The 27,994-nt window shown below is 46.1% G+C and overlaps 2 protein-coding genes across 2 annotated transcripts in view; both read right to left on the bottom strand.

Moving 5' to 3' along the window:
* Positions 1 to 47: 47 nt before the first annotated feature.
* LOC115652826 (sulfotransferase 1C1-like) lies at positions 48 to 13,935 on the bottom strand. Its single transcript, XM_030565346.1, has 4 exons — positions 13,781 to 13,935; positions 1,969 to 2,063; positions 1,318 to 1,498; positions 48 to 888 (listed from the first exon to the last, which is right to left on the bottom strand). The coding sequence occupies exons 2-4, from the start codon at positions 1,975 to 1,977 to the stop codon at positions 776 to 778; spliced, it is 303 nt and encodes a 100-aa protein (XP_030421206.1). The 5' UTR covers positions 1,978 to 2,063; positions 13,781 to 13,935; the 3' UTR covers positions 48 to 775.
* A 5,811-nt stretch (positions 13,936 to 19,746) lies between these two features.
* Positions 19,747 to 27,994, bottom strand: part of LOC115652825 (sulfotransferase 1 family member D1-like) — a 30,863-nt gene continuing 22,615 nt past the window's right edge. Inside the window, exons 6-8 of the mRNA XM_030565345.1 lie at positions 26,651 to 26,745; positions 23,495 to 23,675; positions 19,747 to 22,114 (exon numbers count right to left, since the gene is read on the bottom strand). Of these exons, the coding sequence (XP_030421205.1) occupies positions 22,002 to 22,114; positions 23,495 to 23,675; positions 26,651 to 26,745 (389 nt within the window). The 3' untranslated portion in view covers positions 19,747 to 22,001. The remainder of the gene's footprint in view (positions 22,115 to 23,494; positions 23,676 to 26,650; positions 26,746 to 27,994) is intronic.

The raw sequence follows: 27,994 nt of genomic DNA, 5'->3' as shown, positions 1-27,994 counted from the left end.
ACATTATGGGGGTTCAATGACAATGTCAAATGTAGTAGAAAGCAAACTCAGATTGACAGCCTTTAATCTGTGTGTGTGAGTATGCTCACAGGCGGGCACGTTTGACATGTATATGCAATGTGAATGAAAGACTCTTTTGGAGGGCATCACTTAATATCTAGCTCTTACAGTGCTTTTCGTCTCAAAGCACCTAACGGTCTACACATCAGTTTTGGCATAGCTAGACTTTCTGGAACCTGGTGGTTTGAGTCACAGCAGGCTCAGCTCAGCTTTTCAGGTATAGTAGACAAACTTGGTACCATATAGTTTGCTGTGTAGGGCCTTGTAGATGAGACCTTAAAAACTGAGGCCAAGATTCCCAATGATAGCTTGCTGTTGTTTGCTAATGATAGTGGCTGCGTAATCACTCTGGTGGAGTAACCTCAGTATTGCCATCTCCTGTGATTTTACCACAAGACACATGATATTTAGAGGGTTTTCTTCAAGCCCCAGCCCCTGGAGTCATGTGGTTATGTGAGAATCTCAGCACACAACAGCTGAAACCATTACTGATCCCAGTGACAGTCCAGGGGGTGGGGCTTGACGTCCCATCTGCATTATCCAAATGGCAGTTATGGAACTTAAGACCCCACAAAAATAGAAACATATGGAAAAAATCATATCTAAAGTAGTTAATAGTTGCTGTTTGCTTTGGTGCCCTCATTTAATTTCAGTTTCTCCCTTGTCCAAGCCAACTAAACACCTAAGCCAGATGGGGAAGGAAGCTACTGCTGCATCAGATCTCCATTCGGAACTGCAGTGTCGATCCCTTCATCTTCTCTTTATAATCTGAGTCAAATGCCTCGTTCTGCGCCACGGTGAAGTGATTCTTCCAGTCGCCCGCAATACCTGGAGGAGAAACCAGGAATCACTGAGTGAAATTCTGTGGCCTGTGCTGTGCAGGAGTTCAGACTAGATGATAACCATAATGGTCCCTTCTGGCCTATAAATCTGTGAAAACAAAGGAATGATTCACTCTATAATCTACTTTCCCCCTTCTGTCTCTTGCCTCTTTCAGAGAGCTCACGAGAGCTTGGTTAAATGGTGACAATTTTTCACCCTAATTCCCGATTAGTTCCATTTCTCCTTGAGCAGTGTTTTTCCTAGGCAGCTCCATCATTAGCCAGGTTTGGCTGGTAAAGAATAAAACGTGGATCCTGAGATTTTCCCCACCTATGGAAGCAGAACTAGTGGCTGGCTTTTCCTCAGATTATAGCTGTTATTGGCCCTGCTTCCATGTTACCAGCCATTCCCCCTTTCCTGTCAGGAGGCTCTCACCTTTTCTCATAAAGGGAGACACACTGTGATCCATGTGAGCTTTTGGTACCATCTTATAATTGGCAGTGGGGTTCTTCTGCATCTCCTGGAATGAGGTGTGATGGAGGATTTTATTCACCACATCCTCCTTCAAGTCCTTTCCCAGAAACTGTAACACCTTTTGTATTTCACATTTAGGATCCTAGAAAGAAAGACACTTTGTCAAATGCCACACAGAATGATGTGGAAACTATTAAAAGGTGCTGGTACAATGTCACTTTTTCAGCCCAGGTGGTGGGGACTTGGGACAGCGAGAATGGAGGGGTTTGGCATTTCCTTTCAAAGGGAGATCCCTAATCTTCCAAATCCATGTGTGTGTAATATTATTAGGAATCACCAGATAGCACTATTGCAAATTATATTGGCTAGTTCTGTGTATTTGAATGTACAGGAGTTGGATCTTGGAGACATGCCTATTGTCAGCTGTGATGTAGTTCTTTCCAGAACTTGAGCATATTACCTGTGAAGCCTGATCCCTTTGCCTGATTCTCTTGCTCTCTGAATAAGTATTGTTGATAGGCATAGCTGCTTCCTACTTGTTATACTCATGCACACAAACAACGCATGTGGGGCCAAAACATTACATGAGTTTATATTCTTTCTCTCCCTCACCTCTTTCATGTCCTCATAGAACAGGTACAGAATCGGCTTGTCCTTTCTCTTCTCCCACCAGCCTTTCACATGATCATACCAAGATCCAAACGCAACTAAAGCAAAGAGAGAGGAGTAGAAGAAAAGGGAAACATTCACATTTAATATGGATTCACTGATATCAGCAAAGAAGTCAGGTTAAATAGTGAATATTTTGGGTGACTCTCAAAAAAAACCCAATAATGGCACATTCATACCAGGATAATGGGTTGATAGGGAAATAAGGGGGTGCTGGATGTCTTGAGATACCCCTTTTACACAGCTCATTCCCGTCCCCTCTCCAGGAATGGATAACTTGAGACTTTAGCTAGGCAAGCTGACTGCCTGAGCATCTAAGACCTGGTTTACACTACGAGCTTAGGTTGAATTTAGCCACATTAGGTCGATTTAAAAATGAATGTGTCCACACAACCAACCCCATTTTGTCGACTTAAAGGCTCTTAAAATCGACTTCTGTACTCCTCCCCAGTCAGGGGAGTAGCACTAAAATCGACTTTGCTGGGTCAAATTTGGGGTAGTGCGGATGCAAAATTGACGGTATTGGCCTCCGGGAGCTATCCCAGCGTGCTCCATTGTGACCGCTCTGGACAGCATTTTGAACTCCATTGCACTAGCCAGGCACACAGGAAAAGCCCCAGGAACTTTTGAATTTCATTTCCTGTTTGGTCAGCATGGCGAACTCAGCAGCACAGGTGACCATGCAGTGCCCCCAGAATCGAAGAGCGTAGAATGTTTCTATGCTCCCCCTATCATTTCCGTCCCTGAGGTTATCGCAGATTAGAAGGCGAAAAAAACTCACTCACGATGCTCATGCGGGCTCATGCAGTCTCCCGCACTAATAGGGCACAGCTTAATGCATGGAGGCATTCAATGGCAGAGGCCAGGAAAGAATTAAGTGAGCGCAAAGAGCAGAGGCAGGACGTGATGCTGAGGCTAATGGGGGAGCAAACGGACATAATGAAGCATCTGTTGGAGCTGCAGGAAAGCCAACAACAGCACAGACCCGCGCTGCATCCACTGTATATCTGCCTCCTCTCCTCCCCATGTTGCATAGCGTCCTCACCCGGACGCCCAAGAACATGGGGTTGGTGGGGGAGGCTCCGGGCACCCAGCCCCTCCATTGCAAAGGATGGCCCAAGCAACAGAAGGCTGTCATTCAAACAGTTTGATTTTTAGTGTGGCTACAATAAGCAATGTGGCCTTGTCCTTCCCTTCTCCCTGACCCCACCCAGGCTACCTTGTCCATTATCTCAATTTTTTTTTAATTAAGAAAGAAAGAACACATGGTTTCAAAACAATAGTTACTTTATTTCAAAGTAGGGAGGGTGGTTGGCTTACAGGGAAATAAAATCTACAAGGGGGGCGGGTTTGCATCAAGGAGAAACACACACAACTGTCACACTGAAGCCTGGCCAGTCATGAAACTGGTTTTCAAAGCCTCTCTGATGCGCAGCGTGCCTTGCTTTGCTCTTCTAATCACCCTAGTGTCTGGCGCGAAACGATTGTCTGTTGTTGCTTTTACGGAGGGAGGGGTGACTGATGACGTACCTAAAACCACCCGCAACAATGTTTTTGCCCCATCAGGCATTGGGAGCTTAACCCAGAATTCCAATGGGCAGCAGACACTGTGGGAACTGTGGGATAGCTACCCACAGTGCACTGCTCTGTAAGTCAATGCTAGCCATGGTAGTGAGGACACACTCCGCCAACTTAATGCACTTAGTGTGGACATACACAATCAACTGTATAAAATAGATTTCTAAAAATCGACCTAATTTCGTAGTGTAGACATACCCTTAGAGATGTTCTAAGTGAATCCGGTCCTTGTTTCTGGACCAGAAACCAAGAACTGGAGGTTGATGGGAGATGTGCACATGGGAGACTTGTCAATATTAAATTGCTAGTGATAACCTGAGCCACATTCCTGTTTGTGTAATAGTTTTAGGGCTTGTGTGCAATGTTGAATGTTGCACTAGAGGGTGATGTGACAAAATAGACTTGCGCCTATCCCTAGAAGAGGGAAGCACTATTTACATATTCATTGAGCCAGATCCCCAGCTGGTTTAAATTGGCATAAAGTCAATGGGACTCTACTGTACGCTACTGAAAAGCTGGTTCATAAAGTCTTGAATGTTAAAAGAGTTCTATCCTAATTCTCAGCAGCAGAAGTAGCCATGCTCTCAGCTGAAGGAAGGAACAAGATGAGAGTAATGGGGACAGGGGGGAAAAAATGAAGCAAGTTGTAGAATTTTGAACCGATTGCAAACATTATTGAGAAGGCAGGGAAACAGCACTCAGAGCACTACAGTAAATGACTATAATGGGAACCAACATTTTGATTCTAGCCAGAACATTAATGGGAATTTATGCATGCTCCAAGAAGAAAAACAACAATAACGATACCTAGCATTTTCATTTATAAAAGGCCAGATTCTGTCACCTACTTGACATGAGTTAGAGGGTCATATTGTGATTCCTCATCCTTAGCAATATATATCTAAATCTTTATTTGAATGAATTGTCTCTGTTTATATCCTATAAAATAGCCTAAGTTACTACATATAGCCCAGACTTGTATATTTGCACTTTTTTAAAACACAGCTTGATTTTATCCAACTTTCACAACAAATTTTGTTTTATGAGAGCTATGATACTGGCCAATTATTCCCACATACAATACAAATACATTAAAGACGTTCAGGCACTCAGCTCCTCTGGAAATGTTGTGGGGCGTGTAAGTCTGATTGACAGATAAATAGGCAGGTAGATTGGATACTTGAATCCTCACAAAACTTCACGAGCCATGATAGAAATGATTATTTTTAAGATTAGATCTTCAGCTGGTGTTAGTGTAAGTGCTGATTTAAACCAGCTGAGGATGTTGGCCTTGTACTCTTTTTCCTACATTAAAAATAATGCAAAAATCAAACCCCTGACTCAGAGATGAACAGCTGGGTGAGTGCCATTAAGCTAGCTGCAGGTCATGCTGCACTATATGAAAATGGTTTTACTTAAGGTGTATTTCAAGAGGCATCCACCACATAAATAGAAAGATTATCACCGCAAAAATGTATAGTAAAGAACAAAATTGTCAGACACACAGATGAACATAACTTGTTGGGGGAAGAGTCAACATGGTTTTTGTAAAGGGAAATCATGCCTCACCAATCTATTTGAATTCTTTGAGGGGGTCAGCAAGCATGTGGACAAGGAGGATCCAGTGGATATGGCATATTTAGATTTTCAGAAAGCCTTTGACAAGGTCCCTCACCAAAGGCTCTTAAGCAAAGTAAGCTGCCATGGGATAAAAGGGAAGGTCCTCTCCTAAATTCTCTCTAAACTGCGTAGCCACGCTGCAGGCTATCAAGGGCTGCATAGGTGGGGAGAGGTGCCCCTCCCCTGGTCTCGCCCAGCCTTGCCTTGTCCAGCCAGAGCTGCCACAGCCAGGGAAAAGCGTCCCTCCCCTGGCCCAGCCTAGCTGAAGCTGCCATGGTTGGGTCCGGGACAGGTCATCTGGAGTGGAGAGGAATTAAAACCCCAAGACAAACAGCGGCGACCCCTGCCCATTGTGCTTCAGCCAACTCATGTGGTGGGTTTAATGAGCAACTGCGAGTTAGCGGGAAGTGCCTGAGCTCCCGTCTCAAGACCCAGCTGCAAACCGCGGGATGAAGTGCCATGCTGCCCTGGGCCCCCCAATGTGTCAGGCCTGCCCCCAAGCTCTCCCAACCTTGCAAGCCAGCCAGTGGGATTAGTGAGGCAAAGGCTGATCCCCTGTGTGGCTCGTGGGGTGTGTGTGACCACGCACGGGCTCAGCCGTGAGTGCAATTCCAGTGGCTGATGCCACCAAGGGTGGTTTTACCCCTTTTGTGGGAGCTGGGGAGCTTGAACCTACCCATGAGCACCTCCCCCAGGGGGCACAGGGGGCAGAAGGCAGAGCCCCACCCCACCCCGTGCAAAGCTGCCCACTAGGCCAGCAGCCTGTGAAGCTGGAGGTGCCCACAGTGGTGTGGGGAGTCTGTGTTGGGGAGCACCCCATGGGCAGCCTCATACCCTGAACTTTTCTGGGCTGGAGGGGCTGTGGGGAGTAGAGCTGCTTGTGACCATGGGCTGGGACAGCGGTGCTATTTCCCCAGCCCTACACAGAGAGGCACCCCAACCCAGCCCCGCCGGAGCTGCCGTGGCCAGGGAGAAGCCCCTCCCCCAGCCCAAGCTGCTGCAGTGAGAGAGAGCTAGGGGTTCCTTTCTCCCCACTGCAGCCCTGGGGCAGCTTGCACCCCAAACCCCTCATCCTCGGCCCCACCCCAGAGCCTTTATCCCCAGCTGTAGCCCTCACTACCATTAGGGGTATGGAACGGCTTCCGTATGAGAAGAGATTAAAAAGACTGGAACTACTTAGCATGGAAAAGAGACAACTAAGGGGGGATATGATGGAGGTTTATAAAATCATGACTGGGGTGGAGAAAGTAAATAAGGAGCGTTATTTACTCCTCATAACACAAGAATCAGGGGTCACCAAATGAAAATATTAGGCAGCAGGTTTAAAACAAACAAAAGGAAGTATTTTTTCACACAGTGCACAGTCAACTTGTGGAACTCCTTGCTAGAGGATGTTGTGAAGGCCAAGGGTTCAAAAAAGAACTAGATAAGTTCATGGAGGATAGGTCCATCAATGGCTATTGGCCAGGATGGGCAGGGATGGCATCCTTAGCCTCCGTTTGCCAGAAGCTGGGAATGGGCGACAGGATGGATCATTTGATGACTGCCTGTTCTGTTCATTCTCTTTGGGGCACCTGGCATTGGCCACTGTCAGAAGACAGGATACTGGGCGAGATGGACCTTTGGTCTGACCCAGTATGGACACTCTTATGTTCTTAAACTGAATATGCATAGACATTTCTGTGGAAACCACTTCTTTTTTAGTGGACATTTCATGTAGATTTAAAAATTGTTGCTGCCAGGTGAATCCAACTTGCCTCATTCTGGAATAAATCATTTTATGAGAGCTCATTAAACCTGGGCAGTGTCTTGCATGCAAGAGACTAGCTCTCTCTCAAAATAATGAGCTACAATCTCTAAGCGTGAGAGCATGAGAATGTTCTAGCTTCAGTAGCTCTAAAGCAGACCTTTCACCGAATATGAGGGCTTATCTATATTAGCAAACATCACTGGTATATGTGAATCAGTGTTAAATTGTTTTATTACATCAGAGCAAACTCCTAGTGCAGACACATTTAAACTACTTTAAACCATGTTTATACTGGTTCCCATATTTGGGGTCGGGAAGGAATTTTCCTCCAGGGCGGATTGGCAGGGGCCCTGGAGGTTTTTCGCCTTCCCCTGCAGCGTGGGGCACGGGTCGCTTGCTGGTGGTTTCTCTGCAGCTTGAGGTCTTCAAACCAGTTTTGAAGATTTCAATAACTCGATCCTGGGATAGGGGTTGTTATAAAATTGGATGGGTGGGGTTCTGTGGCCTGCCTTGTGCAGGAGGTCAGACTAGATGATCAGATTGGTCCCTTCTGACCTATTAGTCTATGAGTCTATGAGTCTATGTAATTCAGTAAAATAATCAGATCAAGCTAAACTGCTTTAAAAATGACTTAAACCAGTTTAACTGCATGTACATTAAAAGTTTGCATTAGTGTAAGTTGATTAGGTTACATAAGAGCAAAATACCATGTGGAGATGTGCCCTCTAGATACCTGTATTTTATCCCTTTCACTCTAGCTAACTGATTAACCACCCAAAACAAAGCACAAATTGAGGGGATAGGTGGTTCTGTTATGCCCACACGTCTCAGTGATGCCAATAAGAAAAAACATGTTAAAAGGGGTGGGGAAAGTTGGCACATATCAACATTTATTCTTCCATTTAGAGCGGCTCTCCACTCTGCAGTCAATACTGGGAACAGGCAACTATAGATTTTATAAAAATTTCATCTGCCTGGCTTTTGAAAATAAGAAGTTACTTTCTGCGCTGGAGATTTTAAAGCCAGCAAGGATCATTATGATCATCTAATCTGACTAGCTGCATTACACAGGCCTGAAAATTTCTTCCAGTGATTCCTACATCCATCCCAATAACTGATTTTGGAAGCCTCTCTCAGCACTATACAAAAGACCTAGACAGCCATTGTGGCAACACTCTGCATAGAGAAAATCATAACACATAATACAAAGAATGTTGAAAACGTACTGGCCTCTGTTTATTGAATGTCTATTCAGCCCACTAATACTCAGCAGTGACTTAAGCTGTTTCAGTAAATTAGAGGAGTTTCTAGTTTCCTTTATAACACTGTTGTTTACTTTGTGGTGTAGGAGGTCATGAGAGATTAGCAAACTCCAGAGACTGACGTTAATAGCTCTGAAAAGATCTTTGCTGCTGCAAGTTTTCATTAACCCATATTTGTGCCGTATTTGCCCAATAACTTGTCACATCACCCACTGTTATGCAGTCAGCCTATACTGATGAGTATGCCTCTAAATAAACCATGTAAGGAAAGGTCCTGCGATCATTAGGGTGACCAGACAGCAAGTGTGAAAAATCAGGACGGGGTGGGGAGTAATAGGAGCCTATATGAGAAAAAGCCCCAAATATTGGGACTGTCCCTATAAAATTGGGACATCTGGTCACCCTAGCTGTCATTCACTTGCACGTGAGCTTATGCTGCCATGAGAATTAAACAGTTTTCTCTCTGTTTTTGTTTTAAAATCTCAGACTTAGCATTGCACTGACATAGATTGTCCCCTCTGGCATTAATAGCCATGACAGGGGAATGTTTACTGAAAATCGTCATAAAGATGAACCCAAATTGCCTCATTGAGGGAGCAAGATTGCCATCTCCCAGACCTTTCGATTCCACAAGATTCACCTCGATCCTGGGGGGATCTGCAAGAGGCCACGGCCATCTGTACAAAGACCCCACATTCCTTCTCTTGTTTATTGGACACTCGAACCCCCTGCCAGTGCTACTGGATTCCCCCTGTGGCTGTGGAAGCTCCCAGGTTCCTGGGACAAGGGCTGCCAAGATAAGTCCCTATGGCCTGGAACAGTATTATTTTTTTCAGGCATCTTCTGGGGAGTTGGAGGGTTGATGATATGCCTCTCTGTGATTCTACTCCAGCCCTCTCCTCCCCCAGTGTGGATCTTAGAGCCTGCAGTGAGCCCTCTGCAGAGTCTAGGAAGTGCAGGGGGATGGTGCCAAGGAGCTCCAGTTACATGTGGAGGAGGGGAGATGCACTCACCGGATCTCCATGCAGCTCTCAGCAGGATGATTCTTACACTAGTCCTACTGTATGTGTTAGGCAGTGGAAGAGTTAACTGAGCTTATGGTTGTTTGGAGACCAAAGGTGCCTATGCTAGCCTTGATCGGCAAAACAGGATGGCAGCTGCAGATTGGTTGTCATGATTGTGTCCCCCTTAGGGCTTAGCTCTTTTATAATGCGTATTGGCCAAGGCCCTACTTAACTTGCAATTTTGTGGAAATCAGGGATTCCGCAATATTAGGCTTCCACCATGATTTTGACAGTGGGAGCCCCCACAGTCAGCCCCATGTTCCCGCTCTCAGCCCCAGGCCCCAGCTCTCAGTCCCGGGTGGCCGATAGTGGAAAATGGCGGAAAAGTAATAATGGACTTTATTATTGCAAATAACAAGGTAATTACTTTTCCACGGCTTGTCTGCAAGTGAGCTGCAATTTTTTGACAATCATCCCACAATTCAAGTAGGGCCTTTGTAATTGCACTTTTTTTAGTTCATTCTTAAACAGAGCAGGGAGAACTCTTTGCCGTGAATTGTTTTTCAGCCTGAGCTGGCCTTTTTCTGTTTGGAAGTGAGTCATGAGAAGACTTTGATTCTTACAAATGTATTTATTATCATTATTACAGTTCTTCCTATGAGCCTCAACTGAGACTGGGGCCCTGTGGTTTTAGGTACTGTACGAACAAACAGCTAGGGCCAGTCTCTGCTGTGAGAGCTGACAGTCTAAACAGGCAAGGGATGGAGAAAGGATAGTGAACTGAGACACGGAGAGAGTAAGTGATGGGTTGACCACGTCACTGCTCTGTGCCTCAGTTTCCCCATCTGTGTAATAAGGATAAAAATACCGACCTCTTTTGTAAAGTGCTTTGAAATCTGCTGATGGAAAGCTGTTGCAGAGCTGGGACATGAAGCCAGGTCTCCTTAGTTTCAGTCCAGTGCCTTATCCACAAGAACATGCTGCTTCTCAAATGTGCGTGTTTGTGGAACATTTTGTATGAACTTCTCTTGGACTAGAGGCCATTTGAAAACTAGGTTTGTTACGTACGTTTGCTATTCTCAATCATCCCCGTGTGACTGGTCCTATGCAGACAGCAGCATCTGCCAGCAAAGCTTTGCCCTCACACCTGTGTTCTTTTGCTAGCGGGAGGCAGATCACAGTAAACTGCTGTCTGGAGAGAGTTTTTTATTGCCAAAATGAGTGGGAAAAGCAGGAAGGCAGAGTGAGTCCCCATGTGTCAAGAGAATGAGGTGCAGCTTTATACAGTGAGATCGGAGTATCTGGAAGAGTGTGTTGATCTGCAAAGTAATGTGCACATCATGGTTTTTTGACAGAGAAGATGAGGGCACTAGCGCAATCCCCTGGGAGAAGAGGGAGGAACAGGAGGACTCCAACAACCAAGAGCAAGGCACGCTGAAGGAGAGGGAATTTTTGATCACTAATCACATGATCCATCCATCACATGCTCCCCGCAGAACACTTGAGGGGAAAAAGGCATGAAATGATTGTAATGACTTGGTTTGTCAGCAGGACAAATGGGTGGATTGACTGTGGGTTGATAATTTGACATGCTTATCTGTGGACAAGTTTTAATGATTGTTCAGTACCTGGAGGGGAAGCAGCATAACTGACATTGGTAAATGCTCTAGATTGACTAAAATAACAACATACACAACAATTCAGAAGAGGAGGAAAACAGGTACTAAATAAGAAGTTGAACAAGTAACATCCCTGTGATGCTTTCCAAGGATGCTCAGAGTTGTGAGGCCCCTCGCTGCTGTCTGCCCTTGGTGTGAGGAAGCGTTGGCTGTGCCTGCTGAGGGTCAGCTCCCCAACTCCATTGACCAGGGGCAACACAAGCCCTCCCCGATACGCCTTGCAGGCCCTGCTGTCTCTCTACAAGTTAGCAATCAGCACACTCCAGCTCTTAAACCCTCTGAACCTCTTCCCAGTGTGTCCACCTCTGGTCCACTGGACACTAGCAGTAGTCACAGATTTGCTGCTTCCAAAGGAACAGTACCCCCAGCTTATCAGTTTCACCTCAGATCCCCGCTCCACTTAACATCCAGCCTATGTATATAGTCAAATAAAGTAAAAGTTTATTTAACACAGCAGAGAGCTACAAGGCAGGAGGGATAGCTCAGTGGTTTGTGCATTGGCCTGCTAAACCCAGGGTTGTGAGCTCAATCCTTAAGAGGACCATTTAGGGATCTGGGGCAAAAAAATCTGTCAGGGGGTACTTGATCCTGTTGTGAAGGCAGGGGACTGGACTCAATGATCTTTCATAGTCCCTTCTCACTCTATGAGATAGGTACAGCTCAAATAAAAGATAGCAAGTAGAAATATTAGAAACAGATGATTATGTACAAAACAAAATCATAACATGCATTCTAGACTTAATTAACAAAATACTCTGATGTCTTGTAGAGTATTGCTCACCCAAAATCTTTACAGAATTTCACAGCCAGGCTGGCTATGCCCCTTTCATAAGACAAACACAGTTAGCTTGCTTCCTTGATGAAGGACTCTCTGTGTTTCCTTGTATCCCCCAGATATACCCTAACAATCCTCTGTCTTTAGTCAGAAACAGGACACCCCCTACTCTCTGGTAGTTTTCAAAACCTTTTCTTCTGCCTGGGGCTCACTATGAAAATAGACCCAACATTGCCGTGAATTGTAAGCCTGACACACATATGACCAGTCAGGAAAATAGGCAATTTGGTACCGCTTGCCTGAAAGGAACTTGCCTGAGTTATGTCACCTCCTGGTGACCTGCTTCAACTTTAAGACCTTAGGAACATGATTTTCAGTATAGATACTTAACTGCTTAAATCTGATCTGTACACACATTTTGGTGTGATTTTGTTAACCAGTGGGCTAGTGGCTCTCTGTAGCGACCTCACATGCCCCTTTTGGTGAACTATTTTACGTACATCTGACCCTGGAATTCCCGTAAAAAAGACTCTATGCACTCCTGTGCCCTCTGCCAGCTGGCATGCAGAGGTCTCTGGGTCACGAGTCTCTTAATTCAAAATACAGTCAATGGAGCTGAAATGAGTATCATAAACTAAACACAACACAATAATTCCTCTGAAGGCTGCTTTTGACTATTTCTATTAAAACTTGTCAGCTCATTGGAACTGCCCATTTAACTGATAACAAACCTACATCCCTATAAACCACGGGGGTAACCTACGGCACGCATACCAAACACGGCACGCAAGCCGATTTTGAGTGGCAAGCTGCTGCCTGCCGCAGTCCCGGCCCCCAGCCCCACTAATCACCCCTGCAGGGCAGGATGCAGAAGCTTAGACCTGGGGCAGCCAAGCTTCCCCCTCCCCCGCTTCTTCCCCCAGCATGCTGCTTTCCTGCCCCCCTTCCTCTCCTTCCCTACGCCAACCAGCTGATGGCCCTTGCAAGGGGGAGGGCGGAGAGTGGCAGCGTGCTCGCTGCTCCCGTACAGGCTGCAGAGAGAGGTAGGGATGGGGCCTTGGGGAAGGGGGTGGAACAGGGCACATCCCTTCCAACCCTCTGCCATGAGCCGCTCAGGGCAGGGGGCTGGGAACACCCCCACGAGCTGAGCACCCCAGCCCTCTGCCCTGACCCCCACATACACACTCAGCCTTCTACCCTGCATCCCCAGGCCCTCTGCCCTGAACCCCCCCACCCCCAGCCCTCTGCCCTGACCCCTCACACACACTCAGCCTTCTGCCCTGCACCCCCCCACCCCTAGCCCTCTGCCCTGACCCCTGAACCCCTCCACACATAGCCTTCTGCCCTGCACCCCCCATACCTCTGCCCTGACTCCTGAACCCTCCCACACACCCAGCCTTCTGCCTTACACCCCCTACACACCGCAGCCCTCTGCCCTGACCCACCCCCCCACACACAGCCTCCTGCCCTGCAGCTCCCATATCCCCAGCCCTCTTCCCTGACCCTTGACCCCCCCATACTCCCAACCCTCTTCCCTGACCCCCGAACACCCCCACACACACACACCCAGCCTTCTGCCCTGCACCGCCCACACCTCTGCCCTGACCCCTGAACCCTCCCACACACCCAGCCTTCTGCCCTACAACCCCCACACACTCCAGCCCTCTGCCCTGACCCTTGTACCTCGCTCCCGCCCCCCATCTGGGGTCCCAGCTGCCAGCCCGCGTCCCGGCCGCAGGCCCTTCTCAGCCCACTGCTGGCCTAGGTGAACAGAACCACATGCTGGCAGCGAGCTGAGCACGCTGGCAGCGTAAGATCAGCATTTTAATTTAATTTTAAATGAAGCTTCTTAAACATTTTGAAAACCTTGTTTATATTATATAACTAAACTATTACTGTATGTACACTTATAGAAAGAGACCTTCTAAAAACGTTAAAATGTATTACTGGCAGGCAAAACTTTGAATTAGCGTGAATAAATGAACACTCGGCACACCACTTCTGAAAGGTTGCCGACCCTTGCTATAAACCTTACTCACTGATCCGAAGTTAAGGACCCCCTTGTGCCGTAAAGCTGGGGAACTTACTGTGTATTCAGTTTGGTTGTTGTAGGCTTTTTCACTGATCAGAGCCTAGGATCCCTTCTGGGCTCTAGCAGTTTTCTTCGTCATTCAGTTGCTGTTTTCTAAGATTAGTTGCACTCCTTTCCTCTTCCCCAGTGCTATGTTACACGATTCGCCCTGCTTCTTGGACCGTGGGACAGGCCACTTTTGGATAGCATCCACCTTGGCCTGTAGGGGGTTTATGGTTCCTCGACCCACCTGGTGCCCCAGGTAAGTGACTCTGTTTTGGCCTATTTGACACTTTTTGGCCTTAACAGTTAGTCCTGCCTGCCTGATGCGCTCAAAGACCTTTTCCAGGTGGAGTAGGTGTTCGGGCCAGGAGTCTGAAAAAATGGCCACATCATCGAGGTAGGCAACTGCAAATTCTCCCAGTCCAGCTAGTAGACCATCTACCAGCCTTTGGAAGGTGGCGGGTGCATTTCGAAGGCCGAAAGGAAGGACATTGAATTCATACACCCCCGCATGGGTGACGAATGCTGACCTCTCCTTGGCAGGTTCATCTAGCGGTACTTGCCAGTACCCCTTGGTTAAGTCTATTGTAGAGATGAACTGGGCACGTCCCAACTTCTCCAATAGCTCATCGGTACGTGGCATTGGATAGTTGTCCGGACGAGTTACAGCATTTAGCTTACGGTAGTCCACGCAAAAGCGTACTTCCCCATCTGGTTTGGGTACCAGAACCACTGGAGATGCCCATGCACTGGTAGATGGGCAGATTATACCCATCTGTAGCATGTTCTGGATCTCCCGTTCTATAGCAGCTTGGGCATGAGGAGACACCCGGTAGGGTGGGGTTCTGATTGGGTGAGCATTACCTGTATCAATGGAGTGGTATGCCCGTTCAGTCCGTCCTGGGGTGGCTGAGAACAATGGGGCGAAGCTAGTGCACAGCTCCTTGATTTGTTGCCGCTGCAGACGTTCCAGGGTGGTTGAGAGGTTCACCTCTTCCACGCCACCGTCTTTTTTCCCGTCGTAGTAGACACCGTCAGGCCACTCAGCATCATCTCCCTGGACTGTAAACTGACAAACCTGTAAGTCTCTGGAATAGAAAGGCTTGAGAGAATTAACATGGTACACTTTAGGCTTTAGTGAGGAATTGGGAAATGCTATGAGGTAGTTCACAGCTCCCAGGCGCTCTTGGACCGTGAATGGCCCTTCCCATGATGCTTCCATCTTATGGGCCTGTTGCGCCTTCAAGACCATAACCTGGTCTCCTACCTTGAAGGAACGTTCTCTGGCATGTCTGTCATACCAGGCCTTTTGCTCTTCTTGAGCATCCTTTAGGTTCTCTCTAGCAAGGGCTAAAGAGTGTCGGAGGGTGCTTTGTAGGTTGCTTACAAAGTCCAGAATGTTAGTTCCTGGAGAAGGCGTAAACCCCTCCCATTGCTGCTTCACCAACTGTAATGGCCCCTTAACCTCGTGACCATACACAAGTTCAAATGGTGAAAACCCTAAACTGGGATGTGGTACAGCCCTGTAGGCAAACAGCAACTGCTGCAACACTAGGTCCCAATTATTGGAGAATTCGTTGATGAATTTTCGTATCATGGCCCCCAAAGTTCCATTGAACCTTTCCACCAGCCCATTGGTTTGATGGTGGTACGGGGTGGCAACCAAGTGATTCACCCCATGAGTTTCCCACAGTTTTTCCATGGTCCCTGCCAGGAAATTAGACCCTGAATCTGTAAGGATGTCGGAGGGCCAACCTACCCTGGCAAAGATGTCTGTTAGGGCCAGGCACACAGTGTTAGCCCTGGTGTTGCCTAGAGCTACTGCTTCTGGCCATCGGGTAGCAAAGTCCACTAAAGTCAGTACATATTGCTTTCCTCTGGGCGTCTTTTTTGGGAAAGGGCCCAGAATATCCACAGCTACTCGCTGAAATGGGACCTCAATTATGGGGAGTGGCTGGAGAGGGGCCTTGACCTGGTCTTGAGGCTTACCCACTCTTTGGCATACCTCACAAGACCGGACATACTTGGCAACATCCTTGCCCATCCCCTCCCAGTGGAAGGACTTCCCCAACCGGTCCTTGGTTCTGTTCACCCCAGCATGGCCACTGGGATGATCATGGGCTAAGCTTAAGAGCTTCCCCCGGTACTTAGTGGGAACCACCAACTGTTTTTGCGGCTGCCATTCTTCCCGGTGTCCACCAGAAAGAATTTCCTTGTATAAAAGTCCTTGGTCTATAACAAACCGGGATCGATTAGAAGAGCTGAGAGGCGGTGGGGTGCTCCGTGCCGCCGCCCAAGCTTTCTGAAGGCTGTCATCTGCTTCCTGCTCAGTCTGGAACTGTTCCCTTGAGGCTGGGGTCACCAGTTCTTCCTCAGACTGTGGACTTGGGCTTGGTCCCTCTGGAAGCGATGTAGGTGATGGGGTTGTTTCCGTTGCTGGTGAACCACTCTCCGCTGGTGCACCTGAGGGTATTTCAGGCTCTGGCTGAGCCTTTTGGGTATGGCTGTCTGTTGTTTCTGCCAGTTTTGGCTCGCTGGCGCCCACTGGCGTTGAGTTTGAAGATGTGGTTGCACTTGCTGGTGCTGGTTGCTGTTCCAGTTCCGGGCCTGGGACTGGAGATGCTGTGGCTGTTTCAGTGGTAGGCATGGAATCCGGGTCCACTACCTCTGTCTGGGTCTCTGGTAACACAGACGGGGCCTCTGTGGACGGCTCAGGAACAGGAATGGGTCTGGAAGCTTGCCTGGTTTGGCTACGTGTAACCATTCCCACTCTCTTGGCCCGCCTCACCTGGTTGGCCAAGTCTTCCCCTAGTAGCATGGGGATAGGATAATTGTCATAGACTGCAAAAGTCCACATTCCTGACCAGCCTTTGTACTGGACAGGCAGTTCAGCTGTAGGCAAGTCTACAGCTTGTGACATGAAGGGGTAAATTGTAACTTTGGCCTTTGGGTTGATGAATTTGGGGTCAACGAAGGATTGGTGGATAGCTGACACTTGTGCCCCCGTGTCTCTCCACGCAGTAACCTTCTTTCCGCCCACTTTCAAATTTTCCCTTCGCTCTAAGGGTATTTGAGAGGCATCTGGGCCTGGGGATCTTTGGTGTGATGGAGGTGTAATGAATTGCACTCGCATGGTGTTCTTGGGACAGTTGGCCTTGATATGTCCCAGTTCATTACACTTAAAGCATCTTCCATCTGATGGGTCACTGGGCCGAGGTGAGTTACTGGAGACTGGTGAGGTTGAAGAGTAGGGTATCTGTGGCTTTACTTGGGTGGTATGTAGGGTCTTTGGCTGTCCTCGGTTGTAGGGTTTATGGTCTGTGTGCCCCCTGGGGTAATCGTTCCCCTTGACAGTAGCTTTTTTGCTTTCTGCCAGTTCCATCCATTTGGCTCCAATCTCCCCCGCCTCAGCGATATTTTTGGGATTTCTATTTTGTATGTACCGTGTGATGTCTTCAGGAACACCATCCAAGAACTGCTCCATTTGTATGAGGAGGTTCAGTTCTTCCAAGGTTTGAATGTTGTTTCCTGTTAACCAGGCCTCATAGTTTTTTGCAATGTAGTAGGCGTGTTTGGGAAATGACACCTCTGGTTTCCACTTTTGGGTTCTGAAGCGCCGACGGGCATGATCTGGGGTTATCCCCATCCTGTATCTGGCCTTGGTTTGAAAAAGTTTATAGTCATTCATTTGCTGCTTAGGCATTTCAGCTGCCACCTCTGCTAAAGGCCCACTGAGTTGTGGCCTTAATTCTACCATGTACTGGTCTTCGGGGATGCTGTACCCAAGACAGGCTCTTTCAAAATTTTCCAAGAAGGCCTCGGTGTCATCACCTGCCTTGTAGGTGGGAAATTTCCTGTGCTGTGGAGCAATAATTGGCGCCGGGTTGTTAGGGTTGGCTGGCACATGCAGCCCAGCTTTTGCCAACTCCAGTTCATGTTTTCTCTGTTTTTCCTTCTCTTCATTCTCTTTTTGTTGTTTTTCCATTTCTTTTTGTTGTTTTTCCATTTCTCGGCGGTGGGCCACCTCTTCTTCTTCTAGTTTTCTTTTGTGTGCTGCCTCTTGGGCTGCCTGTTCTCTTTGGAAGGCTGCCAGTTTGAGGCTTTCTTCCTTTTCTTTTATCTCCATCTCTTTTTGTTTTATTTCTAGTTCCTGTTTGTGTTTTTCCATCTCTCGCCTGTGTTCAGCTTCTTTGAATTGGTCTTCGGCCTCCATTTTTGTCCTGGTAGACATGGTTCCTGTTTTCTTGTGTTGGGGTGCCCTCCGGTGTTTATCTTCTGAACTGCAGGCTCTCTGTTGCCTCCTGAAGTCTGCCTAGCAACAGTGCCTTTAGCTAATCTTCAATGTTAAGTAAACCTGAAAAACCACTTTATTTGCATGCATATAAGTGCTGGTACTTGCCTCCTAATGGGAGGGCTATTGCATGACAAAAGACCCTTAACAGTTTGGTAATGGCTTCTCGCTTAACATGCAAACCACAAACTGCTAGAGAGCAGAAAAAAAAATTCTCTCTGGTTCCCTTTTAAAACCAAACTGTTTCTCTCTGCTAAAAAGCCCTTAGCAGAGAAAAGAAAAATATAATATTCCTACTGGCTTCTGGATTCTGTCTAGATCCCACCTACTGCCACCATGTTATAACCTTATTCCCAGATTTGGACCTTAGCGTCCAAAATATGGGGGTTAGCATGAAAGCCTCCAAGCTTAGTTACCAGCTTGGACCTGGTACTTGCTGCCACCACCCAAAAAATTAGAGTGTTTTGGGGCACTCTGGTCCCCCTGAAAAACCTTCCCTGGGGACCCCAAGACCCAAATCCCTTGAGTCTCACAACAAAGGGAAATAATCCTGTTTCCCTTCCCCCCTCCAGGTGCTCCTGGAGAGATACACAGACACAAGCTCTGTGAAACTACACAGAGTGATTCCCCCTCTCCGTTCCCCAGTCCTGGGAACAAAAAGGACTTTCCTATTCCCCAGAGGGAATGCAAAATCAGGCTAGCCAATTCAACACACACAGACCTCCCCTGATTTCTTCCTCCCACCAATTCCCTGGTGAGTACAGACTCAATTTCCCTGAAGTAAAGAAAAACTCCAACAGGTCTTAAAAGAAAGCTTTATAGAAAAAAGAAAGAAAAAATACAAATGTTCTCTCTGTATTAAGATGATACAACACAGGGCTAATTGCTTAAAAGAATATTGAATAAACAGCCTTATTCAAAAAGAATACAAATCAAAGCACTCCAGCACTTATATTCATGCAAATACCAAAGAAAAGAAACCATAGAACTTACTATCTGATCTCTTTGTCCTTACACTTAGAAACAGAAGATTAGAAAATAGAACTACTTCTCCAAAGCTCAGAGGAAGCAGGCAGACAGACAAAAGACTCAGAGACACAATTCCCTCCACCCAAAGTTGAAAAAATCCAGTTTCCTGATTGGTTCTCTGGTCAGGTGTTTCAGGTGAAAGAGACATTAACCCTTAGCTATCTGTTTATGACACCAGTGCTATGTTACACGATTCGCCTTCTGAGAGGCGGAGTCTGGCTCCCGAGATTTTATTTCCAGGAAGTGGTGATCAAAAGATGTTTTTTGAAGATAAGTTTAGAGTTCAGAGTACAAAGCTGGATGTGTGATCAACTTGGAAGCCTGAAGGCAAAAGCTCCCTGAGTGCAAGAGCTACTGCTCAGAAAGGGATCCAGCCTCCCATCAACTTAATAAAAACCTACAACTAAACTGCCCCTCAGTTCTTCAGCTTTGCAATACAATCGAGATTCTGAACATTAACTCAGAGACTGGCAGATAGTAACTAACTTTGTTCTCTATTAAAGGGATAATTTTTAAGGTGATCATTATATCATAGAATAAGAAGGAAAGTCTCAAGAATAGGATCGAAATGGACAATAGTTCAAAAAGAGAGACAAGGTGGGGGAGGTAATATCTTTTATTGGACCAACTTCTTCTGCTGGTGAGAGAGACAAGCTTTCCAAATTAGATAGAGCTCTTCTTCAGGTCTCATCTCTGTCTCTCTCACCAATAGAAATTGGTCCAGTAAAAGATGTTAAATCACCAATCTTGCATCTCTAATACCCCAGGACCAACATGGCTACAACAACACTGCATACAACAATGGTTTCCAAAGGCACTTGGCAATTTTATAAGTTCATATAACCAAGAGACATGATGAGTATCTATTTTTAAAGTGGAGTTACTGTACTTTGTTATTGCTTGCATTGAAAGGGCAATGAGGAATTAGATTAATAATATTTAGCTTTTACTGAGCGCATCCATGGGTCTCAAAGTGCCTTACAAAAGAGGGTGAGCGGATGGGATTTTCAAAAGTGCCTCAGTGACTCAGAAGTACACGTCATATTGACGTTCAGCAGGACGTGCTCCTAAGTCACTTCAGTGCTTCTAATAATGAGCTCCAGCACTCTATTCTATTCTTATATAGGTTTTTATAGGTATCTGAGCACCTTCCAGTCCGGCATTAAGCATCACCATCCCCATGGTACAGAAGGGAAAAGCTGAGACACAAGGTGGGATTTTGCAGCTGGGATGGGAGGTGCCAAGGTAGCTTAAAATTGTTTCAGGAGCCAGAGTGGCCCCTGGTGTAAGTCAGAGTAGCTCTAATTTATGGCAGCAGCACAAAAATCTCATCAACAGAACAATTATCAGACTTGGCTAAGGTTACCCAGCAGGTCATTGTCAGAGTGCAGGTCACTTTACTCCCAGTCCAGAGCTCTAGCCACTGAACCTCACTGCTGCCACGTATGCTCTTCTAGTTATTAACCATTTTACTGCATTGTGCGGAGCCTTTTTTAAAAATCAGCATCACATTTGCTATCCTGCAATCATCTGGTACATAGGCTGATTTAAGTAAACCACAGCTAGTAGTTCTGCAATTTATTTGAGTTCCTTCAGAACTCTTGGGTGAATGCCGTCTGGTCCTGGTGATTTATTACTGTTTAATTTATCAATTTGTCCTGAAACCTCTTCTACGGACACCTCAATCAACAGTTCCTCAGATTTGTCACCTAAAAAGAACGGCTCAGATGTGGGGATCTCCCCTCCTATTCAGTGAAAACCAATTCAAACATTAATTTAGCTTCTCTGCCAGAGCCTTGTCATCTCTGAGAGCACCGTTAGCAACACAATCATCCAGTGGATCCACTGACTGTTTGGCGGGATTTCTGCTTCTGATGTACTTTTTTTGCTGTTAGTTTTTGTGTACTTAGCTAGTTGCTCTTCAAGTTTTTTCTTGGTCTGTTATATTATACATTTACACTTGACTTGCCTGAGTTTATGCTCCTTTCTATTTTCCTCACTAGGACTTAAATTTCCAATTTTTAAAGGATACCTTTTAGCCTCTAATCATCTCTTTTATTCAGCTGCTTAAGCATGGTGGAATTTTTTTGGTCCTTTTACTGCCTCAGTTATGGTGCTTTTAAATAGTCTCCATGCAGTTTGTAGGCATTTCCCACTTGTAACTGTTCCTTTTAATTGCCATCTAACTACCTTCCTCATTTTTGTGTAGTTACTTGTTTTGAAGTTAAATGCTATTGTGGTGGGTTTCTTTGGCATTTCTCCCCCTCCAAGAATGTTAAATTTAATTACTTCATTGTTGCTATTACTGGGACGTTCAGCTATATTTACCTCTCTTGGCCATATTCTGTGCTCCACTTAGGATTAAAATCAAAAATTGCCTCTCCCCTTGAGGGTTCCAGGACAAGCTGAACCAAGACGCAGTCATTTAATGTGTCTACAAATTTTACCTCTGCATCCCTTTTTGAGATGACATGTGCCCAGTCAATATGAGGACAGTTGAAATCCACCATTATTATTGGGCTTTCTGTCTTCATAACCTCTCTAAACTCCGTCAAAGTCACCATCACCTTCCTGGTCAGGTGGTTGGTAGCATATTCCTACTGCTATACTCGGATTATTCAAACATGAAATTTCTATCCATAGAGATTCTATGGTTCAATTTAATTCATTTTAGATTTTTACTTTACTTGATTAGGCTGTCTTTCACATATAGTGCCACTCCCCCACCAGCTCTGTCATTCATATATATTTTGTACCTCGTATTATCGCAAATACACTGATTAGTCTCTTTACACCAAGTTTCCATTATGCTTATTATATCAATATCCTCATTTAAGGCCAGGCACTCTAGTTCACCCATCTTAGTATTTAGACAGCTAGCATTTGTCTGATGAAACATAGGGAAGCCTTTTCTTCATATCTCCATTTGGCATCTGAATGTCGAGCCTTTCATCTGCTCTTTATAATGTGCGTCAAATATCTCATTCTGAGCCACGGTGAAGTAATTCTTCCAGTCTCCTGACATCCCTGATGGGAAGAAAACAAAAGAATGGCTAGTTTATTCTCCCCTTCTAGGCTCCTGCCCCATTTCTGAGGTTCTGTTTCTGTTATCTTCTTTCCCAAACATACTCCAAAAGGCCCTAGCATAGCACTGTGGTCCTAGTGCTGTTCAGACAGAATCCTAAGTCAGGTTTTTGGTGTTCTCTTTGCTTAGATGCTTAACAGGAACAAAGGAGAAAATGTAACAGATCAAAGGACTGCAAGAGACTTTCAAGTTAAGCAAGTTAAGGTTAGAAGCAGCAGGAAACATGTATTTGAGGGGCCAGTCCTTTGAGGTTGATGGGGTTCACACAAACTTTACATTGTCCTCGCTGCTGGGGACTGTGTGTGTGTTGGGAGCAGAGGGGTCCTATGGAACATCTTTTCACACCAGTCATGCATCTCAGGATGTATGATTAATGCACATACATTTTCCAAACTTCCGAGTGATCTTGGATGCTCAACTTGAAACACATTTAATGATCCCCAATTTTCAGAAAATGCTCAGTACCCACTTTCTAAAACTCAAAACCTTAAAAGGTGTCTCAGGCTGGTCACCCAAAAGCACCAGGAACTTTGGAAAACTTAGGCCAGTGTCTATTTTTCCTTCTCAAGAGAGAAAAGGATCTTTGTATCCAAACAATTGTTTTTAAGATGCATGCAAGAAACACCACCAGCAATTAGCACTGTTGAACTGTCAGTGGATATTCTGTGCACTCCCAAATTGAGGATGCTGACATCTGTGATCTCTTCCTGCAGGCCACAGTCACATATTAACTCAGGTCCAGGCATGGCAAATCACTAATGTTATTTGTATTGCACCTGATGTCCCCCACTGGGATAAGTACTGTACGCAGACATAGTATGAGACAAACTGTGCCTGGAGGAGTTTATAGTGTAAACAAACAGGGCACTTCCTTCTGGATATCTCTGTTTTGCAGATGGCAAAAGTGAGGCACATGGAAATCAAGGTCCACTTCCTCAAAGATATTTAGGCTCCTAATAGCCATTGATTTCAGGGCCTCAGAGATTTGCCCAATGCCACATGGCGAGTTAATCTTAGAGCAGGAAACAGAACCCACATTTCCTGAAGGCCCAGTTAGTGCCAAAACCACAAGATCAGTCATGCTCTCCAGAGTGTTACACCAGGATCTACATGCTAGAAACTAAACAGGAGAACCTTCCTTATGGTCATTTATCTGAGCTGGGCCTTCCATATGCCGCTCCACCATTAACTGGGCTTGGCTCACAGAGAAAAACACTGACCCTGGGAATTTCCCTTCCTGTGAAAGTGGAATCAGGAGCTAGTAAGCATTGTAGAAAACGGTTCCTGCTGTTATCTTACGGCTTTTCCTGTAAATCTCTTACCTTTTCTCATGAATGGAGACACACTGTGGTCCATAGCCCAGGCTGGCATCATTTCATAGTTAGCAGTACGATTCTTCTTCATCTCCTGGAAGGAGGTATGGTGGAGGATTTTATTCACCACTTCCTCCTTCAGGTCCTTTCCCAGAAACTGGAGCACCTTCTCTATTTCGCGCTTTGGGTCCTGCAGAGAGACAGGCAGACAGACTCTCAGTTGGTGAGACATGATGAAGGATAATATGTTACTGAGTAGGCGTTTTCCTAGCCACTCTTGGATGTGTTGGTAGAATGTGACACATCTTTCTTGTATTCATTTGGGACCTAATCCAGAGACCAGTGGGTTGTGGAGTAGGCCTCTGATGAGCAAAGAGCAGCTCTTTTAATGAGTGATGCATCATAATAACCAATGATTTCTAGAGCCCAGAAAAACTTTTGAAAAAAAGGCTCAGCAAAGGCTTGCTATCCTGTACAAACAACTTGAAACAAAGCACTCCATTTACCAAGGGGGCTGTGACATACAGTACTAATGCCACACTAGCATTCTAGAAGCAGAGCGTATAAGTTCATAGAATCAGTGAAGAGAGGAGGGACATGGAAAAAAAAAAAGTCAGGAGCCCACTGTAAATATTAAAAGTAAATTCATTTAATCCCAGATCTCACAGAAAGGGCATTAATTAAGCTTCTAAAGTTCTAGCACTGAGAGTCATACGAAATAGCCTGCCCTTTTAAAAGCAGAGACGGAAGCTAGCCGAAACCTTTAAACAAAATTCTCACCAGCCATCAACTCTAACTGCAGCTCAGCTATATAATCTCTTGGCTCCATCCCTTACTGGTTTTAGGCAATCAGCCCCTTCTACATACTTTTTTATTCTTTTGAGTGTACCTGTTGTATTCCCCTCTCTCCCCCCCGCCCCTTTTAAAACACCTTTCCATCTTGTTTTCTGTAGCCAGGAGGAAAAAGGGGTCCCTCACCAACAAACCACCCAAAATCCAAAACAACTAAAGTTAGAACAAACCAACCAAGTAATATTAATCAGTTCCATGAGAAGCTACAGTGTGGCCTTCCCTGAAATGCTGCAGTCCTAGCACCAAGGGGTGCTGTGGAAAGGTATAAATAGCAGCCCTTAGAAACCCCCTGCCTCATATGACCTTAAGTGGAGTCTAGTAGCCCATGGCTAGTATTATAGCTGCTTCTGGTTCCAGTGAGAACTCAACCCAAACCCCTTGCCTTAAGGTAAGAATAGCTAAAGCTTCTCTGCACACACACACAAAAATTACCTGCATAGCTATGCAGATAAAACTCCCTGTATACACACTCCCATCCCAGGCTTTCCCCAAGATATGCCCTAAGTGTCTACTTTTGAGAGATAATTAAGTCAGTTCTGCAGTTTGCAGCCTGCAGTGCAGTGGAGTGGTTTGTTGGTTTGTTTTCCTTCTTTCTTAAGTTATAGCCAACTCAAGGGCTTTAATACCCCTTAACCTCTGTGGAGGTTTGCTGAGTCACAACCAGCTTCACCTGCCAAATAGATTTCAGCTCAATTCACCCCTGCACAGAACATTATGGATGTAATTGTACAACTGCCAGCAATCTCGCTCAGTGTGTGTACACAGAGATCTTCCGGCAGTACGTCAACTCATCTAGATATTTGCCTAGTTTTACAACAGGCTACATAAAAAGCACTAGCAAAGTCAGTACAACCAAAATTTTCATACAGACAAAAGGAGAAAGTAAGTAATTTTTCAGTAATGGTGCGTGGTGACACTTTTATTATTTTTATGTCTCATTTTGCAAGCAAGTAGGTTTTTAAGTGAGGTGAAACTTGGGGTACACAAGACAAATCCGACTCCTGAAAGTGAGTCCAGTAGTCTGGAAACCACTGATCTAGAGCTCCATATTTAGGTGTGTAAATAGGAGCTGGGTTTTTCTGGAAATCTAGTCGCTGTTGTGGATGCACTTTTGAAACTCTTGCCTTAAGTGACTCTGAAGCAGAATGGAACAGACATAAAGCCCCCCTGACTCCCTTCCTGTACTTAGTCACCAAACTACCCTGTGTTCCCCCTCAGCACTTCAGTGTGTAAAATCTGTGACCATGTGTGTTCGTTGTGATGCTGTCTGTCTGAATGCAAAGATGCGAGACATGAGAATATTTAAAGATGGCTCAAATATGAATTGAAGATCCTAATATGTCACTGACTCAGGCTAAGCCTGGTACCTCCTCCCTCTTTGTTAGTGCTCTGGGTGCAAAAGAGAACAGGCTGGGGAAGAAGAACCTTGATTTGCCTGGTGGTGGTGAGGGCCAGCTGGTGGGAGCTCATTAAGAGGCGCAGGATGTGTGTGTTGGCAGGGGGCTTATTGTGTTACCTAGAGGATGAGAGGAGGGTCTTGGTCCCTCCGTCCCCTCCTAGTTCTACCTTCTCTTGGGGTTGATAGGGGCACAAAAGGGAGTGTTTATGGACCAGACTAAAATCAGACCTGGGGAAAAGCCGGGGTCGTTGCTTTCTAAACCAACGAGACATGAGCCATCTAGCAGTTTAGGGATTGTTTACCATATTATTATAAGAAGCTAAGGGGCAGGTTAAAATGAATCATGGCTTGGATCAGCTGAATCCACTGTCATATCTATGGGTGGCGTTGGAGCCATAGGCAGGAAGTTTGGGCCTGTGAACTCACTGCCTTAGTTCCGCACTGAACGTGGCTGGTTCTGGCATTGTTTTGTTAATATTCCAGATAGATGTCAATGTGCCTCAGAGCCAAATGCAAAGTATTGTCCCACTGGGTATAGTAAAATAGGCGACTTCAGAACACCCCTCCACTCCTAACGATGCCAGTGTTGCAAATGGACATGCAGGGGAGGAACGATGAATTTCTGGACTGGCAACTCAGGAGATGTGGGTTCAACTCCCAGGTCTGTAACAGATTCCCTCTAGGCAAATCACTTAATCTGTCAGTATCTCAGTTCAACAGGAGTAACAGTGCTACTCTCCCATCAGGCGTGTTGTGAGGCTACACTCATTAATGACTGGGACATGCTCAGATAGGGCAGTGAGGGGAGCTCTACACATACCTAGATAGATGTTAAAATCACCCTCCTTCCTTAGCGAAAGGGGGCATTTGGAGCAAGATCCCCTGGCATCTGCTCATCGCTTCCCCTGCCTCACCTTTTTCATGTCCTCGTAGAACATGTACAGAATTCGATAGGCCTTTTTCTTCTCCCACCAGCCTTTGACATGATCGTACCAGGATCCATAAGCCACTTCATCCAGACTGAAACGAGCAACAAAGAAAAGGAGGAGAGAGACATCACAGCTAGCACTGAGTGTCACAGGGGACTTGAGCTGTTAGGTTATTATACCAGTCTGCCAGCAGGAGGTTGGGAGCCCCATTGCTTGGGACGTTTAAAACCAGGCTGGACAGAAGAGTGGACTGTGTGCTATGTGCACTAATCCTGCCCAGGGGCAGGGGTGGATGGGATGAACTCCTAGTCCTTTTTCTTCAATAACCAGCTGGAATTTTTAAAGGCATCTAAGGGTACGTCTACACGGTGCTTAAAAATCCGGGGCACTGAATCTCAGAACCTGGATCAGCTGCCTCAGGTTCATGGGGCTCAGGAAGCAGGGCTAAAAATAGCAGTGAAGACATTCAGGCTCAGGCTGGAGCCCTGGCTCTGAGACCCTCCCTATCATGGGGGCTCAGAGTGTGGGCCCAGCTAGGGTTGCCGGTTTTGGTTGGATGTATTCTTGGAGGTTTTATCACATGACATAATCTTTAATTCAAGATTAATCTTTAATTTCTGGAGACTCTGGGACAATCCTGGAGAGGTGGCAAGCCTGGCTCCAGTGCATGCCCAAACATCTACACTACAATTATATAGACCCGCAGCCCAGGCCCCGTGAGCCTGAGTGAATTGAGCCGGTCCCTGAGACTCAGGGCTAGAGGTTTTTTATTGTAGTGTAGACATACCCAGAGGGACCATCCGGTCGGCTGCTTTCTCCTCCCACCCCCTGCACTCACGCTGAATTGAACCTTCTTTCTGTGGGGCAGGCAGAAGATGGGTACCTTGAGTCCCCAGTTCTGGTCCCTCTGTCCAGAGGCATTGACAAGGTGGCTGAGAATGGTTTGGGGGTGGGAGGGATTAAAAAGGTAACTAACCAGATATGTTATATGCTTGTTCTACATTGGCTGGCCAGGGGTTTTGTCTAGTTAGACTGAGCCGTGTCGTTCTCTGTGTGTCCACAGTGCCTGCGTGGAGCTGTTAGGCCCCACTACAATGCCAACATTATTATTTTGGCCTCAACAAGGCTTTGCAAACTCCTGTTCTAAATATTGTGTAAACATTCTGGTTGGTTTGGAGTCTTGGCCCCAGACCAGAAACTGAAATGTTCAGGCTCTGCTCCTGAAGGGGGAGGATTGTGAGGGCACTGAGTATAGTAACAATTATTTCTGTTACAGTAGCCCTGTGAGATTCCTTTGTGTTAGGTACCATACACACATAGTGAGAGACA

Source organism: Gopherus evgoodei, chromosome 5, assembly GCF_007399415.2.
Source record: "Gopherus evgoodei ecotype Sinaloan lineage chromosome 5, rGopEvg1_v1.p, whole genome shotgun sequence".
In the NCBI taxonomy this organism is placed as follows: Eukaryota; Metazoa; Chordata; order Testudines; family Testudinidae; genus Gopherus; species Gopherus evgoodei.
This window is presented reverse-complemented; position numbering and strand designations above follow the sequence as displayed.

Bases quoted from the DNA above. Each gene is read 5' to 3' on its own strand.
- LOC115652826 (XM_030565346.1), bottom strand. The intron at 889-1,317 runs GTGAGAGCCTCC...TTTCTCCTCCAG, and splicing joins GTCTCCCTTTATGAGAAAAG to GTATTGCGGGCGACTGGAAG.